At 41.6% G+C, this 16,293-nt stretch overlaps 1 protein-coding gene across 2 annotated transcripts in view; it reads left to right on the top strand.

The window, feature by feature from the left end:
• MIDEAS (mitotic deacetylase associated SANT domain protein) overlaps positions 1-16,293 on the top strand; it is a 52,393-nt gene that overhangs the window by 13,173 nt on the left and 22,927 nt on the right. For both annotated transcript variants that reach the window (XM_068162205.1, XM_068162206.1), the window contains exon 2: positions 13,922-15,614. In XM_068162205.1, the coding sequence (XP_068018306.1) occupies positions 14,157-15,614 (1,458 nt within the window). In that variant the 5' untranslated portion in view covers positions 13,922-14,156. The remainder of the gene's footprint in view (positions 1-13,921; positions 15,615-16,293) is intronic.

Raw genomic sequence — 16,293 nt, 5'->3', positions numbered from 1 at the left:
CTGAAGCTTTATTATTTCCAGGTATGTCCTACTACTTTCAGATAAAATAGAGTAAGAAAAGATAAATAAAAAAATTGAAACAGTTAATTGTGAGGGGAAAAAAAAAAACCCACACTAAGAAGTTACCACAGTTGCTTAATTGGGTGGTTGGTTCCTGTTTTTTGAAACAGTTTGTCTTACCATGCTATCTTCATAGGACTAAGTACGTTTAACTGGAAGGCATTGTGTTGTAGAAAATGGATGTAATGTACTGAGAATGCAGGAGCAAGAAGGGCATCTCCAGGGGCTGATTCTTCTGGTTTCAAAAGGGAGAATTTTCTTTTTCCACATAGCTTTTTTTTTTTTTTTTTGTCATTTCACCTTGTTCTCATGTGTTGCAACATGAATGGAAACCAAACATTGTACTTGACCTCAATCTAAAACTGAAAGTGGTCAATTATTCAGCCCTGGGCCTCTGAAACTGCTGCCTGGGGGAATCCCTGTGTCTGCACAGATGCTGCTGTGGACCTTTGTGCCAATACCAGGGCCACAGTGCTCTGCAGGTGAGCAGACTGCGAGTGTGGAAACCTTGCTTAAGCAAAGCCTTAGGTTTTAGAAATGGCTACAATGATACCACTAACCTGCTACATGCAGCAACTACATGTATGTAGAATCCATTCTTTTATGTCAACTGTTTTTCTGGTAGTCTTACATGCAGGTGGTGATGAGTGTGGGTTTTCTTTCACTTGTTTTCTTCAGTTTTTGTGGCTCTGACGCTGCTTTTGTGTCTTGTGACTTGGCAGATTTTGCCTGCAAGGGAAACTTCTGTGCTGGGTGTAAAAGGTTTTTATATTTTATTTTTTTTAGTAAGAAAGAGAACAAAGCCACAAATACAAGTGGTGGGAGATTTAGGAACAAAATTGATTTAACAACTTAATCTACTGTAGTAGTTGAATGCCATCGCAGTTATGTGAAAATCAGTCTTTGTTCTTTCTTTGTGAGTAATACTGTGACTTAGCATTCCTCATGCACAGCTCTCAAGGCTTTTTTACCCCCCCCTGTTGTGTGTTTTTTTGCAGCTGCTATAAGTGCATTGATTTTTATGGAAAGGGGAAAAACAAGGCTTGCAATTTCATCTCTGATGTTTGCATTAAAAAAACTCTGGCCCTTACTTTATTTTTTTTTCCCCATGACACTTTGCTGTATTTCACAGCCGAGTGTGCTAGAGTTCTGCTTCTTCCTTCTCCCTCTCCCCTAAACCAGGCCTGAGGATTATGATACCCTCCCCGCTTCTGGGGCCTCAGAAGGGCCAGAGGTGACAGCAGCAGTCGTCTTCTGTGTGCCGCTGAAAGAGTCCTTGTTTCCGTAGACCAGCTGCTGTGATCTCTGACACATTGTGCTAAAAATCGGTGTCAGTTTGGTTTTAACTTGGCCAGAGACGGGGTGAACAGAAGATTCAGTTAACAGTTTCATGGGTGAAAGCTTGGCCCTGCATGGGTGGGCTCTGCACATGTGCAACTCCAACATGTCCTTTTCTTGTGGATCTGAAAGCTGCTTCTTATTTGTGTTGCATTCAATGTTGCAGTTGTGGGAAAAGAGCAAAAATTCTTTTCCTTTTGAGTGGTTGTTGGAAAGAAGATTGCAAAAATGGGAGGATTATACACGTGGTAACTGCTTAAAACACTGTCCTACGGGGTTTAAGAGCTCCCCTTCCTTTTCTTATTCTCTGAAGTGTGCTGTTATGCTTATGGTGACTGCAGATGAAGCTATGTATCAGAGCTAATCTACTTAGAGTTATAAATCACTGTATTATTTCCTTTCTTTCTTCCTTTGAATTAGAATTGCAGGAAAGGGATTTGATGAGGTTATTCAGCATCGTTACCTAATCCCTAGACAAAATTAATAACATTGTTTGCACCTGAATAGGTCTGCTTAGTATTCCCAAATTGCTTTGTGTCCCCTGGACAGTACTGCAGTCAAGGCTTGTGCATCACTGTGCATATGTGCCATACAGGTGACTAATAGAAGCTAGAAAAATATTCATAGACCCACAGTGTATCTGCTGTGACTGCTGGAAGTTTATCTTGAGTTTATCATTGTGTATGGTCTCATGGGCAGGCTGAAGCAGAAAGAAATGTCTCAGGGAGGTTTCATCTGTACTTTAACCATCCTTGGGATGAGATTTGATATGGAGTGAGAGACTGAAGATGATTGAAAAGGTAGGGCACTAGCTGGACACTGAGTTGGGTCCCCTGCTCTGTCATAGGCCTATTCAAGATAGTCACTTCATAGTCTCTCTCCTTGATTTGGTCCTTCCCTTAAGGAGGCACTGCCAGAGTAAGTGCATTAAAGCATACCTGATGCTGGTACACTGTGATTGTGAGGTCGTGCAACTGTGTAAAATAGGGATTGCTGTAGTTCAGTTTCTGTGCTTCGGTCCCAAGAAGTGAGGACATGTATACTAAGAGGAGCACATTTAGCTAGTATTGTCATTTCCTTAAAAACAAGATACAAGCCCCCCCCAACCAGTAGAGTTCATGCAGGTGGGGGAGCCCCTCCCTTCAGCCTGTAGTTTCAGCAGAACTTGTGGACCGTACAAAGGCATCATAGAACACTGTATCTCTGGAGTATTGGTTCAAGATCTAGTATGATGCTGCCATGTAGATATTAATGTTAGAGCTCTTCTACAGATGTGAGTAATGAACTTTGTGCTTCAGGGAACCTTGTGATTTTAATACCACGGAATCATTCAGGTTGGAAAAGACCCTTGGGATCATGAAGTCCAACCATTAACCCTACTTCACAAAGTTCCCCCCTAAATCATATCCCCAAGTACTGCATCTAAAGGACCTTTAAACGCATCCAGAGTTGGTGACTCAGCCATCTCCCTGAGCAGCCTATTCTGCCATCTGACTACTCTTTCTGTGAAATTTTTTTCCCTAATGTCCAGTCTAAACCTACCCTGCTGCAGCTGGAGGCCATTCTTCTGTGAGAAGACACCATAGGTAATTAGCAACAGAAAAAGAGGGAATACCAAAGTAGCCTTAACATTTACATCAGGGTGGGAGAAGTTTTATGGGGTATTTTAAGAAGCTACACCTGACATTTTGGAAATGCAGCTGATACCTGCACAGTGTGTAGGATTAAACAGTGGACAAAAATGATGGAGACTAAGGAATTCCAGAGGAATAATCTCTTGTTGGCTACCCCTTTGCAAAACAGGCTGCTTTGTCTCTCTGTTTGCCTGTTAAATATACAGCATGTTCCAAATGACACGTGTCCTTAGGATGGATCCATGGCTGTTACTATAATGCTTTAACTGTTGCAAAGTGTTACATAAATTTTAAGTATCTTTTTAATATCAAGTTTGTGGGCAAGTTCCTTCAATTAGTTTCCCCAAATGAAATTTGTCTTCATTGTAGAAACTAATAGGATGTTTTTCTGCCTGGGTTGATTTGTAGGTATGTCCCACATGGGAGAGAACTCTGTAACAAATGTCAGCCTGCTGATGGGAGACTGGGTATTTGTTTAATGGATTTTGTTGACACTAGTAAAGTCATCAGAAGCTGTGGGACATAAGTCAAACTAGTGAACTATTTGAAATAAGAGTGCTGTCTAGCTGGTGTGGAAAAATCTACTACATGTGTTATGAATTATAAAGGAGCATCAGTCTTGGAATATTTTCTTCAGTGTGAGACAATCAGGTTAATGGAATGCGTGCACCTGAAGGGATGATTAGTTCATTAGCCATTCATTCTGAGGTTGAAAACTATATTATGGAAGGTGTTATAAGTTTGTTTTTTTTTTGTTTTTTTTTTAAATGCTTAGCAATTTCTTTTGGAGATGGTTGAGTGTTTAGCACTGATTTTACTGGCTTTTGTAGTAAGCCGTGTGACTTCCCTATGTTTTAGGACTTAGTGTTACCGTTAATAGCAATGACATAGCTTGTGTCTTCCAAATACAGCTATTCTAAGCATAATGTGGAATTACTGACCCAAAATGTTGTGACTTCATTTGAATGTGTGTATATTGTTCCAGGACTTGCAGAGAAAACTGAGTGTAGGAGGAACTGTAAAAGCATGTTATACTTCTGATCTGCTCAGTGCTCATAGAATTCCACGTGCAGGTGGATTAATGCATAAACTTTAGGTTTTTCTGTAATAATGAACGTGATCATTGTGACCTTAATTTTGTGTTTTGCTAAGAATTGAGCCTTTTGCTCAATTCAGAATAGCTCCATAAGGGTTCTTAATGGAGGACACTTTTCTTTATGCTGTTATTGAATGATTTTATGAAGTGTAGGATGAGTGGCAGTTTCTTTGGTTTCAGGTAGGCTTGTTGAGATGCATCTTTAGGAAGCCTCTGATTTTGCTCTGAGACTGATTTTGCTAATATCCAGTTGGTAAGGATTCAAGTAACCCACTACAGAAATGGAAGAGGCTTGATTTCTATTTCATTCTGTGTTGATTCCAGCCATGTGTTCTTTCTTTCCTCTGCCGAAATCCCTGTGGCTGAAAGGAGGAGATTGGGCAGGTAACTGGCAGGGAGCTCTGAATCCAGGGGCCGAGAGTGTACTGTACTTCTTCAACTAAAGATTAAGAAATTGGAGTGCTTTCTGGGCCCTTGAATTCTTTAAACCCTGCTGATTCCCACCATGTGCTTGCCCACACCTTTCAGCATCCCTACTCCCAGGATTAAGTAGTGTGTTTTTGCTTAGTTGCTTGTTGCAATAGCTGACAGCCCCAGCTGTGGCTGAGAGCTTGCTGTACCTTGGTGCAGACCAGCACACTAAGACAACCCTTTTATGTTGAACAGTGACCACACGAGTTCTTAAAAGACCTAATTTTAGGAATTTGAACTAAAGTCCTGTCAGTGCTGTAAAAGGCTGATGATTTGAGTAGTTCTATAATAATTAGTTCAGTCAATACTGGCATCTCTCTTGACTGCAGGTGTGTGGGTGTGGGCAAACCAAGATCAGCATTACTTCAGCTTAGATTACTGCGGAAAACCAGAAAGCTATTTCTGGGTTGAGTGAGGCAGAGAGAGGCATATGACAGAAGAGCAACTATGTTATTATGTTTGACCCTTTTATTTTATTTTTTTTTCTTCTGTTTTTTTCCCCCCCATCCTTTTTGATTATCACTACACTGTTGCATTATGTCTCAAATTAGACTTCGAAGCTGTTTGTGGAAGAATCCCCATCTAGCCTGTCAGTAGGTAGTGGGTTAAAGATAATACAAATTTTATGACCTCAAAATACATCATGAATACTTGTGTAATGAGTTTCAGATGTTACTCTCATTTTATGAACTGATGATCCGATGTGGCTTAGGATGCATGTCTGTAGCAGAGGTGGAAATTGTTCTCATAACCTCTGAGGTTCTGCCTGTGCTTTTAATCTTAGCTAATCTCCAGCTACACTCGGGCAGGGGATGATGCCTACTTGATGGCATCAAGAGTGTCTCTGCCAAGAGCTGTGATCTAGGTATTGAGTGCATTTATGTCTTTCATGAAGAAACTTCTTGGTTCATCTCTGTGAACTTTCCCTTTGCTCTTCCCTAATTTGTAGGCTGTTACCTCCTGCAAAGTCTTGAAGGAATCTGAAGCACTCAGGCTGTGCTATTCCGTATACTGGACACCTGTGTATGTCTGGTTTTGTGATGGGAGTGCTGGAGACATCAAGTTGGAAACAACTGAACCTGTAGCAGTCTTTCCTGTTTCAGCTCAGTGCATTTAGATGTGTTTTCTCCTTAGGGCTGAAGTGCAGATATACGATCTGTCTCTAGTGTGTCCATGCAATTCTCCAGCTCATGAGCTTCTAGTAGGAGAGACATTTGGAGTGAAGGACACATCGTGGTTATCACAGAATCTCAGCATGTTAGGGGTTGAAAGGGACTTGGAAAGATATGCGGGTCCAACCCCCCTGCCAGAGCAGGATCTCCTAGAGTAGGTCACACAGGAATGTATCCAGGTGGGTTTTGAATGTCTCCAGGGAAGGAGACTCGACAACCTCTCTGAGAAAAAGGTTTTCCTTATGTTTAGGTGGAACCTCCTATGCTCCAGCTTGCACCCATTGCCCCTTGTCCTTTTATTGGACATCACTGAGAAGAGCCTGGCTCCATCCTCCCAACACTTGCACACAGCTGTATGAATGTAAGGGCAGGGAGAAGCTTTTGGCCTGCTCTTTGCCATTCTGACTGCAAAGCCTGCTGTAATTTCTGCATGTTGGACTGTTCCTCTCTGTTGCTAGCAACTGCCTTTCCTGACAGCTCCAAACAAAAGCTTAAAATAGCTATCTAAGTGCTGACAATTAGAAGAACTGCTAACCCATTTCCAGTGGGAAGGGAGAGTCTGTTCGTGTAACTACAAAACCCTGGAAGTAGTGTTTCATGCTACTTAATTGCTGTGCTCTTTCTGTGCTCTAAGGCTGCCCAAGCCTCTTCATATCATGGTGTTTATCTTGATGACAGATTATAATAGCCCATATTCCTAGCTTCAGTACAGTTTATAAACATTAACTGCTCTAAGAAATGCACCGTGTTCCTGCTTGGATCTAACTTGTATTTGCTGTACTAGCAGCTCTCTCAGTAGCTGGTAGAAACAACATTATCGGTCCCTTTAAAAATCAGGGTGGGTCTCCCCCCCCTTTCATGTTTCATAATCTATTAAAATTAAAATTCTGGTCTTGTCTTTTTAATATATTTTTCTTACTCATCCAGGATGATTTTGTTCTTACGAAAAGTTTGTGTAACCCTGGCTCCTTTGTTCTAAGGACAAAACTAATTAACACTTAATGGTCCTTGTAAAAACCGCTTTTGTCTTTCTCTTCCCTTAAAACAAAAACTATGTGAGAAATCCTGGATGCATTTTGAAAAGTGAGCTTGTACCAACTGTACAGCTTGACTCAAGGAAGACAATCCAAAAGACAGGTTATTTTTCGAGTGTTCCTTGGAAGTACCAACTCCTTTCTCATGGAACAGTTACCCAAGGCTGCATCCAGGGAAGAGACACAAATCAGGAGGAAGTTTTACACAGAGAGAGTGATTGCCCATTGGAATGGGCTGCCCGGGGAGGTGGTGGAGTCGCCATCGCTGGAGGTGTTCAGGAGGAGACTTGACAGGGTGCTTGGTTGCATGGTTTAGGTGATTAGGTGGTGTTGGATGATAGGTTGGACGCGATGATCTTGAAGGTCTCTTCCAACCTGGTCTATTCTATTCTATTCCTTTGGGGGCACGTCTGTGATGCCTCACACCTTGTAATTCCCAATTAAAAAAAATCCATTGCCATGTGGTTCTGCATATTGGAATGCATCTCTGTATTTAGATGGAATGCTGAAAATGGTGGTGTGGAAAATTAGGGGATAAAGAAAATCATGTCCATGGATGTGAATAGTAGGTAAAAAAAAATATAACAAGAATGTATACTCATGTGAATTGTAAGACCATTAAACCAGAAAAGAAAGCTGCCCAATTAAATAGCATGAGATACATTTTCACTGCCTCTCCTTTATTACTGTAATAGGCCAAAGTATTTTACTGAAGTAAGATTTTTATTTCTCCATAATTCCAATAGTTTGTGAGGTGTAGTTAATGTTTTCAAGTATGTGTATTTTTCCTAAACAATATGGTGATTCTACATTTTGTGATGCTTTACTTGCTGTAGGTAATGAACCTATGATACTGAATGCCAGGAATGGTCTAGGCTGGAGCAGTACTTTGTCAGGTTTGGTGGTGCAATACAAGTACCAGATTTTGCTGGTGCACAGCCCTTCAGTATGACCATTATAAGGTGAGGTGCCCCTGCCCATGGCATGGGGGTTTGGAATTAGATGATCCTTGTGGTCCCTTCCAACCCTGACTGATTCTATGATTATCTCCCCTCCTTCGTGTCATGAAGTTAAGAGATTTCACTTTAAAATCTTTGGTCAGTACAGTGCTTTAATTCAGCTTTATGAATTCCCAGACTCTGAAAATGGGAAAGTGAAAGTGCTAACACGGTAATTTTAAGCATGCTGTCCTCGGGGCGGAGGTGTCCTTGAAGTCAGTCCTAGCTTTAGTCTTTCTCTGCAGTAGAAATGGGCCAATCACGTGAAAGGCCATAAACATCTTTGAGGTGTGTGTACTACTTATGTATGTGTTTGCTCACTCCAGGCAGGCACCTTAGGGCGAGAATGGAAGTTGTAAGGCTTCCTGGATAGTGTTTTCCTTTTTGTTTTCTGTCGGTGAAGGAGCTTGCCTTTGATCTCATTGCACCTCTTATGGGCAGGCTGTAGAGTTCCTTTCTTCACTGTGGGATGTTACACAAAGAAGTAAGCCTTCCCCATTTCATTATCTTGATTAATTCTAGGACTTTTGTCTTACACAAGAGTAGTTTACATGGAGGGGTTAGGGTGATGCTTATTTTCTTCTTTTGTAGTGGGGCTTCTTTTAAACTGTTCGGTTGATTTGCTTTGGGTTGTTTGGGTTTTGCTTCAATTGCTGCTCTTCTGTGGTGCTAGATTCTTGGGAAATACACCTTTTGCTATAGAGACAGGCTTTCTAGGTACCTGTGGAAAGTATTCTACCACTTGGGGTAAGGTGCTGGGGACATAAATCCATCGTTCTCCATCTACATTTTTTGACTTTCCACACTGTTGTGTTTCTCAGTTGCTTTGAGCTTTTCTCTGCCTTTCTTCAGAAGATAGATTGCTGTGCTTTGCTGTATAGAGTTTACAAACATGGTCTATTTCCTGTTTCTCCTTGTTCTCTCCCAGGGCAATGTGTAGGAAAGCTGTTCTGTTATCCTTCCTGTTCAAGGTGTCTGAAGGTGGTGAGTGGGAGGTTGCAAACAATCTGTAGAAATTTTGCTGTAGCTCTCTGGAATAAAATCTGAAAAGAGAGTGTGCAGGAGAGGCTTTTGAGGGAGGGTTGAAGCTGTTTTAATACACAGCAGGGAAAGCAGTGGATAAGGTTAAGCTGTGTGCAATAAGCTATTCCCTATTCTTTTTCATTTTCTTAGTTCTTACTCAAGGCTGTTGCAATAGGTGGTGGTTTCATAGCAGCAAATTTCGGTTAGGTGGAACTAGTTTCTTGTTTGTGATGCCCGGTAAGACTCCAGTCATTAAAAAAAACCCAAACAGCCATAACCAGAAACAAAACCTACCCTATTGAACTACCTCTGTCCTGCTGTTGGACTGGAGGAGTTACACTATTCTGTATTTATTTTCACTAATATTATTTTCTTTGTCTTTCTGCCCATGTATAGGTAATGCACACAGTTTTTCTTTCACATGTAAAATTAAACCCATGTTTTCTTCCAGGGCTGGAGGGGAACTGGTAGCTAATATCCTGTAATCTCTTCTTGATTTTTGACCTGGTTTGTTGTGTCATCCTAGATGTGAGTTAGTTCCTCTGATTTTGTTCCTTATTGGTAAAATATGTTTCATGATCCCTTACCTGTTTCATAAATAGGGATTTGATTATAATAGCGAGAAATTAGAGAAGGAAGGCTTGCTTATTCTGTCTCAGGACACTGAGTAGCTTGTTGCATTAGACTTGAATGTAAAAATGGTTCTTGGAATCTGTTCATCATCATTAAAAGTGATTGAGCTTCTTACAGGGGAGACCAGTAATTCGAGCTGCTAGCAGCAGAAGGATTTAGTGAGAAATGATTCTTGTCACTCTTAGATTTCCTGTAAGGAGCTGACAGCATTGTTGCAGTTAAGGCTGAGGATGTATATTAGCTAGAACCCAGCTATGCTTTTTATTTCTTACATGAAAAAAACCCCACAAACTAAACCAGAAATATTTAAAAGCTGAGACTGAAGTCATGAAATAGAAGATGGTCTGTGGCCACTTGGGTTTGTTGTTTTTTTTTCCCTGCAACTTTGCCAAGGTTTGAAGAGAAATCCAAGCCTTTCCTGAGTAATTTCTGCATCATTCTTCTGTCAGAGAGAACGGTATGCAAATGATCTCAAAGGACATTAGGAATGTGCAAAATTTAAACTTGCTTATCATGGCAAATATAGGTGGTATAGCAAATGCACCAAGCAAAGCACAGGACAGCACAGGCCTTGACAGGTGGGCTGAAGAGTAGAGTTTAAGGTTACTACAATGTATGAGGTCATGAACTTGTTTTGTGAATGTGTGTACAAATATGCTTGTACTTAGTGAAGAGAGTATTTAAAGAAATGGATTAATAGTAAGTGGTTATTAAATATGCAGACAAAGAGTTTTAAAGGGAGATAAAGATACTTCATATTCAGTGGTTGCAATTGAGTGTTTCTAATTTGTCCTCTAAATCAATCTTCCAGCTTCAATTAGAAAATACTACACTACAAAAGATTTTATAGCAAACTCTCCAGGCTGTTGATAAACTGGGGCAGGGTGGTTGCAATGGCAGGGCAGGAACAGCTAAATGATTCTGCAGAACCTACTGTTGGTTGAGTAAAATCTGCTAATGGGTGCTCAAGGCTGATACCAGCCCAGTGAGTGGCTCTCAGTGCATATGCCCTGCACTGCTCAGATATTTCTGCTTTGAAAGAATTTGCTAAATAATCTGAGAACAGAGACTCCTCCTTAGTCCTGTTGTATACTTAAGTCCTGCCCATGTAATGTTTTGTACGTGTGTATGATTTTCTTTAATGCCCTAGTGTGGAAATGCTGGTGAAGTATTAGCTAAAAATGCTCACTAAGGTGCTACAAGTTACTTATGGCTTTATCATTCCAGAAAACACTGCATAAGTACCCATTAGGTATATGTGTATCTGGTTTGATGTTCTTTTCAGGTCTGGAAGAGAAAGCCTTGCAACATGAGAAGTTCCTTAGCAATATGAAAACACCATGTATGAGGAGGTGACATAATTTGTATTGATCTGAATGAAGTGAGAGAGATACTCTTGCATGGTGGAAGCTCCTGAAAGTGAAAATCATCAACGTTGCTGCATGTCAAATTTGAGAGTTACTAAACCAAAATATGCTGATGCTAGGTTCTGCCTTTTTTTTTTTTTCTTCTGTGCAGTGTAAAGGCAGTACAAGGTATCATAATATTTCAGTTTATCTGGAGGCAAGACACAGTGTCTTCTGGCAATTACGGTCTCATAACTGGCTCTGTGCTGTATTCAAAGGTAAGAATTGGTCAGGGATATACTGCTCCAAAGCACACTTCAGCCTGGCAATATTGTCATTTTACTGTGCTGCTGCAGGCTGACTCTTGTGCTGAAATTAAAGAAAACTTAAAAATAAGGCAAAAACCAAAACCCAAAGCTGGTAATTGGTGAGTATGATGATACTGTGAGCTCATCCTTTAACCTCAGGGAGGGAAGCCTGCTTAGTCATAGAGCCAGCAGTGCTCAGCCAATAAAGCTGCCAAGGGTGAGCTTTTTGGAGCATAGTCATGCTGCAGCTTGAGCATCTATCACTTTGGCTTAAACTATGGGCTATTATTAGGGTGACCTACAAGGTATTTTTCTGTGTAGAAAAAAATTCTGAAAAGCTAATTTTGTGAGACTTTCTTTAACCATCTCATACTGGATACACCAAATCCTCATTTGATTTTGGTGATATCTTAGGATTTGTTTCTGCTTACAGTTGGAAGAACTGGGGTGTTCAATAAGCATGTTTTGTTCAAAGTACCTTAAATCTCCTTCCTACCCAGTAGTGTTGTTTTCACTGTCCTTTGTTTTGTGCAGCTGTAACTTCAGTTGTGCTTCAATTGCTACAGTCTTCTCAAGTGACAAGATCACTTCTGTAAAAGGCATGTAATATTTTTAGGGGTCCTTTTAGGGAATACAGAAGTAAGTGTTCCTTTCCCTCCTTTAGATTAGCTTTGAGTTGAACCTCCTTGATTTGGTATCTTGCATCTTAATACTTCTGTTGCATCTCTGCTAGATAGGTGCAGTTAGTTCTAAACTAATCTGAGTTAGACCAGTTGGTGGCTTTTTATCTAGTAATAGAAAACACAGAGACAAAGGTCCACAGAAGGGTGACTTTGGAGAGCAGTGCCAGAGCAATGCTTTCCTGCTAACCTGAGAGTTCTTTTTCTAAAGGTCTTCTGGATATCTCTGTGTGATAGTAACTGCTTTTGGGCAGTTACTGTTGTGTTTTATGTAGAAAATCTATAGAACTTCTAGAGGTGGTTGATGTCTTTGGAAAGTAAGATAATGTCAGTATTTATGTTGCTTGAGATATTGTGGCATAGCTGTTGATGCTGCAGAAAACAAGGATGGAGAATAACATTAGTGCTGCTGAGTGGCATATAGCAACCTTTCCACCTCTAAGTGTTTACTACCAGGGATTCAGTTTCCTGCTGTAGGATTTTTTTTCTCTCCTAATGAAATTTTGAAATAGGAAAAACTTACTGTATGAAATCCTTGTTTGTGTACTAGTTGCAGTTTAGAGAGAATTTTCCATCTCACGTGTCCATAATTTCTCCTAGAGTTATTTTCGTCCTGTTGAGAGAGGACTGGAAAATGAGCTGAGACGTTGTGCATAGAGGAGGGAGGAACGCCCTGGCTCTGTGATACGGGATGGCAGAGGTCCACTGTTTGTAGCGAGGGTGAAGGGGGAGGGAGCTTGTGGAGAAGAGCTATGTAACAGCCTGAGGAAGTGAGTCAACTTTGTGCTGAAACACAGGCCCGTGGTTCCAGTAGCACTGAAGCCAAGCTTGGCTGCTGAGGTGGAAGTTGCGTAAGTTAATTTAAACTTTATCTTCTGCTCCCAACCCCACTTCAGTATGAAAATCTGTGCTGTAGCCATATCCGTTTAGAGGAAGCTGAGGTTACAGAACTTCACTGTGCTGTGTGCTTTCGTTCCATTGATTTTCATTTTGGAGAGAGAGAGAAATGGATTGCAGGTTTCAATGGAGGGGATGCATGTGCTAGCCTCATCTGGTTCACTCCTTGCAAACTTGGGTTTATAGCAGAAGGAATGCAATAAGAATTGTGGCTTATCAATTGGCTAAAGTCTTTCTGGAAGGTATTGGCAGCATGATTTGAAGTGAATGGAGTGCCTGTTGAAAAGTGATAGTAATAGAGGCTTGTGTGCTAGTAGTAGTTTAAGAATTGAATTAAATTTTAAACTAAACTTCCTAAAAGATTTTAGGCGTCCTAGTAGAAATATCAGTATATGTATTAACATGGTAGACTTTAATCCTGCAAGCTAGGGTTCTAAGCCTAGGTTTGTGGATGTTTTTGTTTTTCCAGTGTAGGAGGAAAGCAGAATTATCCCAGACTTCATGTTCCAGGAAGTCTTTCTGCTCTTTATGCGTGTAGCTTTGCTCTTAACATTGATACAGCTGTTCCTGGACAATAATCTGGCTGAACTTCTTTTCCATGAGTGCGACCTGAGCAGGAGCAGTTGCCTTAAGCTGTTGAAGGAAGTGTCTGAGAGAGCAGCAGTTTTTTTTCAGTGCTTGGATGCTTGATGGGCAATTCTTAATGGGAAAGGAACTGTAATGACTGGCGGCAGGGGGTGTGTGTGAATGATGGGCTGCCACCTCTTTGTTTCTTTCAAAACACTGAACTGAGCATCTTACTTTGTGTGTGGCTGCAGCCTTCATTTGGGAAATGTGGCCTGACATGTTGTTTTTCTTTTGGCAAGTCATGAGCAGTCTGTTTTGTCCTTTTAAATTCAGGTTAAGAACAGATTATTCTGATATAAGAAGACATAGAAGCAATTGGCCAGGTGAGAGGGAGTTCAAGAGAAAAACTTTCAGGAGGAGCTTGAGTGATTAGTCAGAAGTCTCTGTGCAACTGGGAGTTGTGTCATGCAAATGCAGTGTGATAGCTGTTTTGTAAGTCGCTTTGGTTTACATTATTCTGCCAGGTCACATGTATTATTTCTTGCACATATCCTGATCTTCATTTCCATGGGAAACATGGCAGACACATGGTTGCTTATCATGTGAGGGTTTATATGCCTGTTTTGTCTGTCGGTGATTCATTGCAGTTGCTTCTCTGTTTCAGGACCTGTAACTAAGTGGATCCTACTGACCTCTGAACCACAGAGGATAAGAGTGAAAAGAAGCGGGAGAAGTACAGAGAGAAAAAGGAAGTAGATGCACTTTCATCTGGACGTTTTTCCTGCTTTTTATTACTAAAACTGAATGGAAGAGAGAGACTTCCGTGTGTTTCCTCCCCCAACCTCAGGGATGGGTGGATTGTAAATACAGTGTGTACAGCTGGGAGAATAGAGTGAACCATGAATCTTCAGGCTCAGCAGAAGTCTTCAAGCAAAAGGGCTGGGAAACGAGTTGCCTATTTTAATGAGCAGGAAATAGCTGTGTCATCTAAAGAACCGCAGCAGCAGCTTAAGGAGGGAAGGTACTATGGTCCTGGTGGGAATATACCAGTCTCCCAAACCATGGAGATTTCTCAGACAGGAGGATTAACAGGTGCTCCTAACAATGTTGCTTTGATGAACTCTGTTTACAGTCAGGATAGAGCAGAATCAATGATGATGTCCCAGACAGTAACACCTGTCAAATGGCAAAATTCAGTAATGGGCAATCGGTTGCCAGAGAGGGGTGACAGCCACTGGCAGTCTCCCCCTTCCATGTGGAACCACAGTATGGTTTTTGGGGGCAACCCAAAAGGACCTCACTCCAACACTGGTGCACCAGCCTTCTATGGCCACTCGGAAGCCCTGAAAAGAAATCAAGAGAAAGGAGTGTTCGTGTCACAGCTGGACTTGTATGGAGATGCCGTCCAGCAAATGATGTCCCAGAAGGCTCAGCTAGAACAGCAAGCCCTGGTTAGACAGCAAGCTCAAATGAATTCTTTTCATCAGATGCAGAAACAGCAGCAGCAGAATCAAAGTCTGCCATTACAGCCTTTCCAACTTGCATTTGGTCAGCAAGGTCAAAAGCAAGGTCTTCCTGAATTGTTACATGTCTATCAAGAAGCCCCAACTTCTTCCAGTCAGTCATTTACTGCTCAACAAAAACAGCAAGCTCTTCCCCAGCTACAGCTCTTTGAAAATTTCTATCCTCAACAGCAGCAGCAACAGGCTGCCACACAAGCCTTCAGTCTGCAGCAAACTGCTTCTTCCATAGCACAGCCACATGTGGCAGCTGCAGCTCCTCAGCATCGCATGATGGCACACCAGTTTCAGCAAACAGAGAGGAACCAGGAACTATTCAAGGCTCTAACAGAGCAGAACCAGCAGACTGTGCTACCTCAGACCCAGATTCCCTTTCCAAGAAGGTCACGGAGACTTTCCAAAGAAGGTGTCCTGGTGACACCTGCAGGAGAAGTGTTGGCTTCCAAGCAAACGGAAGAAAAACCTAGCAATTTATTTCTGCATCACTGGCAAACACATCAGCAGGAGGTCCCGTTACAGCAGACACCCGAATCGATGGGCCACAGCAAAGGCAACTATTTGCAGCCCAAGAGAATTGATCTGGGACAGAAGGATGTCCTGGTCAATAGTGAGCTGTGCCAGACAGAAATAGACAGGCAAGCCACAGCCCAGAACGGTAGAGATGAGGAGAAACAGGCAGCAGCAGCTGAAGAAAACACTCAGAGAACTAATGATTTTCAGGGTGTCAGAGGTGGTGTAATCCAGAGTACACGACGGAGACGGCGTGTTTCTCAAGAAGCCAATTTGCTGACTTTGGCCCAAAAAGCTGTAGAGCTGGCTTCTCTTCAGAATGTGACGGTAAGGTGTATATCTTAACCAATAGAGAATGCTTCAGACTACAAAATAGGGCTGAAACAAAAGGAATTTATGTCCATACGCAAGATAGGATGGTATCGTGATGCAAGTGGTGTTGTATGGCAAGAGCAGCTCTGGAGTAGTGGCACGTGAGTTCAGCTGCTGTGATTGATAGATGTGGGAGAATAGAGATCTAGTGCAGTGAAACCACTGAGGGGCAGTTTTATTTCACTTACACTGAATGTGATTTTAGCCCAGGGTTCCAAAATTACGGACATTTTCAGTTCAGGCCTTGAGCTGCTCGGGAATTATGAGAGACAAGTGTAAGCAGTTGATTTGGTGTCTATTTACATCAAAAGGGTACTAAGTACCTGCCAGTTCTAGCAGCTGTAGTGTTTCTGAATTGTGCTATCTGAAAACTACATAATGCAATTTGCATGTCCAACGTTGCCAAATACTGAAAGCCTGAGGAAGCCTCACTTACGTGAAGAGTTTACACCAGGCATAACAAAGGTCTGTCTGAAGCTGTGTCCTGTTTCTGAGAATGACCTGCAGCAAATGCTTAGAGATTGGTAACCTGAGGACAAAGTCTACTTTGTAGGCTTTATGTAGGGTGTGATGGGGAACATACTTGTGTGGGAAAATACTTTTGTAGGAAAATACTTATGTTCACTACTGCTGC

The sequence above is a fragment of the Melanerpes formicivorus genome, unplaced genomic scaffold (assembly GCF_026170545.1).
Source record: "Melanerpes formicivorus ecotype bairdi unplaced genomic scaffold, bMelFor1.0.p_v2 SCAF_62, whole genome shotgun sequence".
Classification (NCBI taxonomy): domain Eukaryota; kingdom Metazoa; phylum Chordata; class Aves; order Piciformes; family Picidae; genus Melanerpes; species Melanerpes formicivorus.
This window is presented reverse-complemented; position numbering and strand designations above follow the sequence as displayed.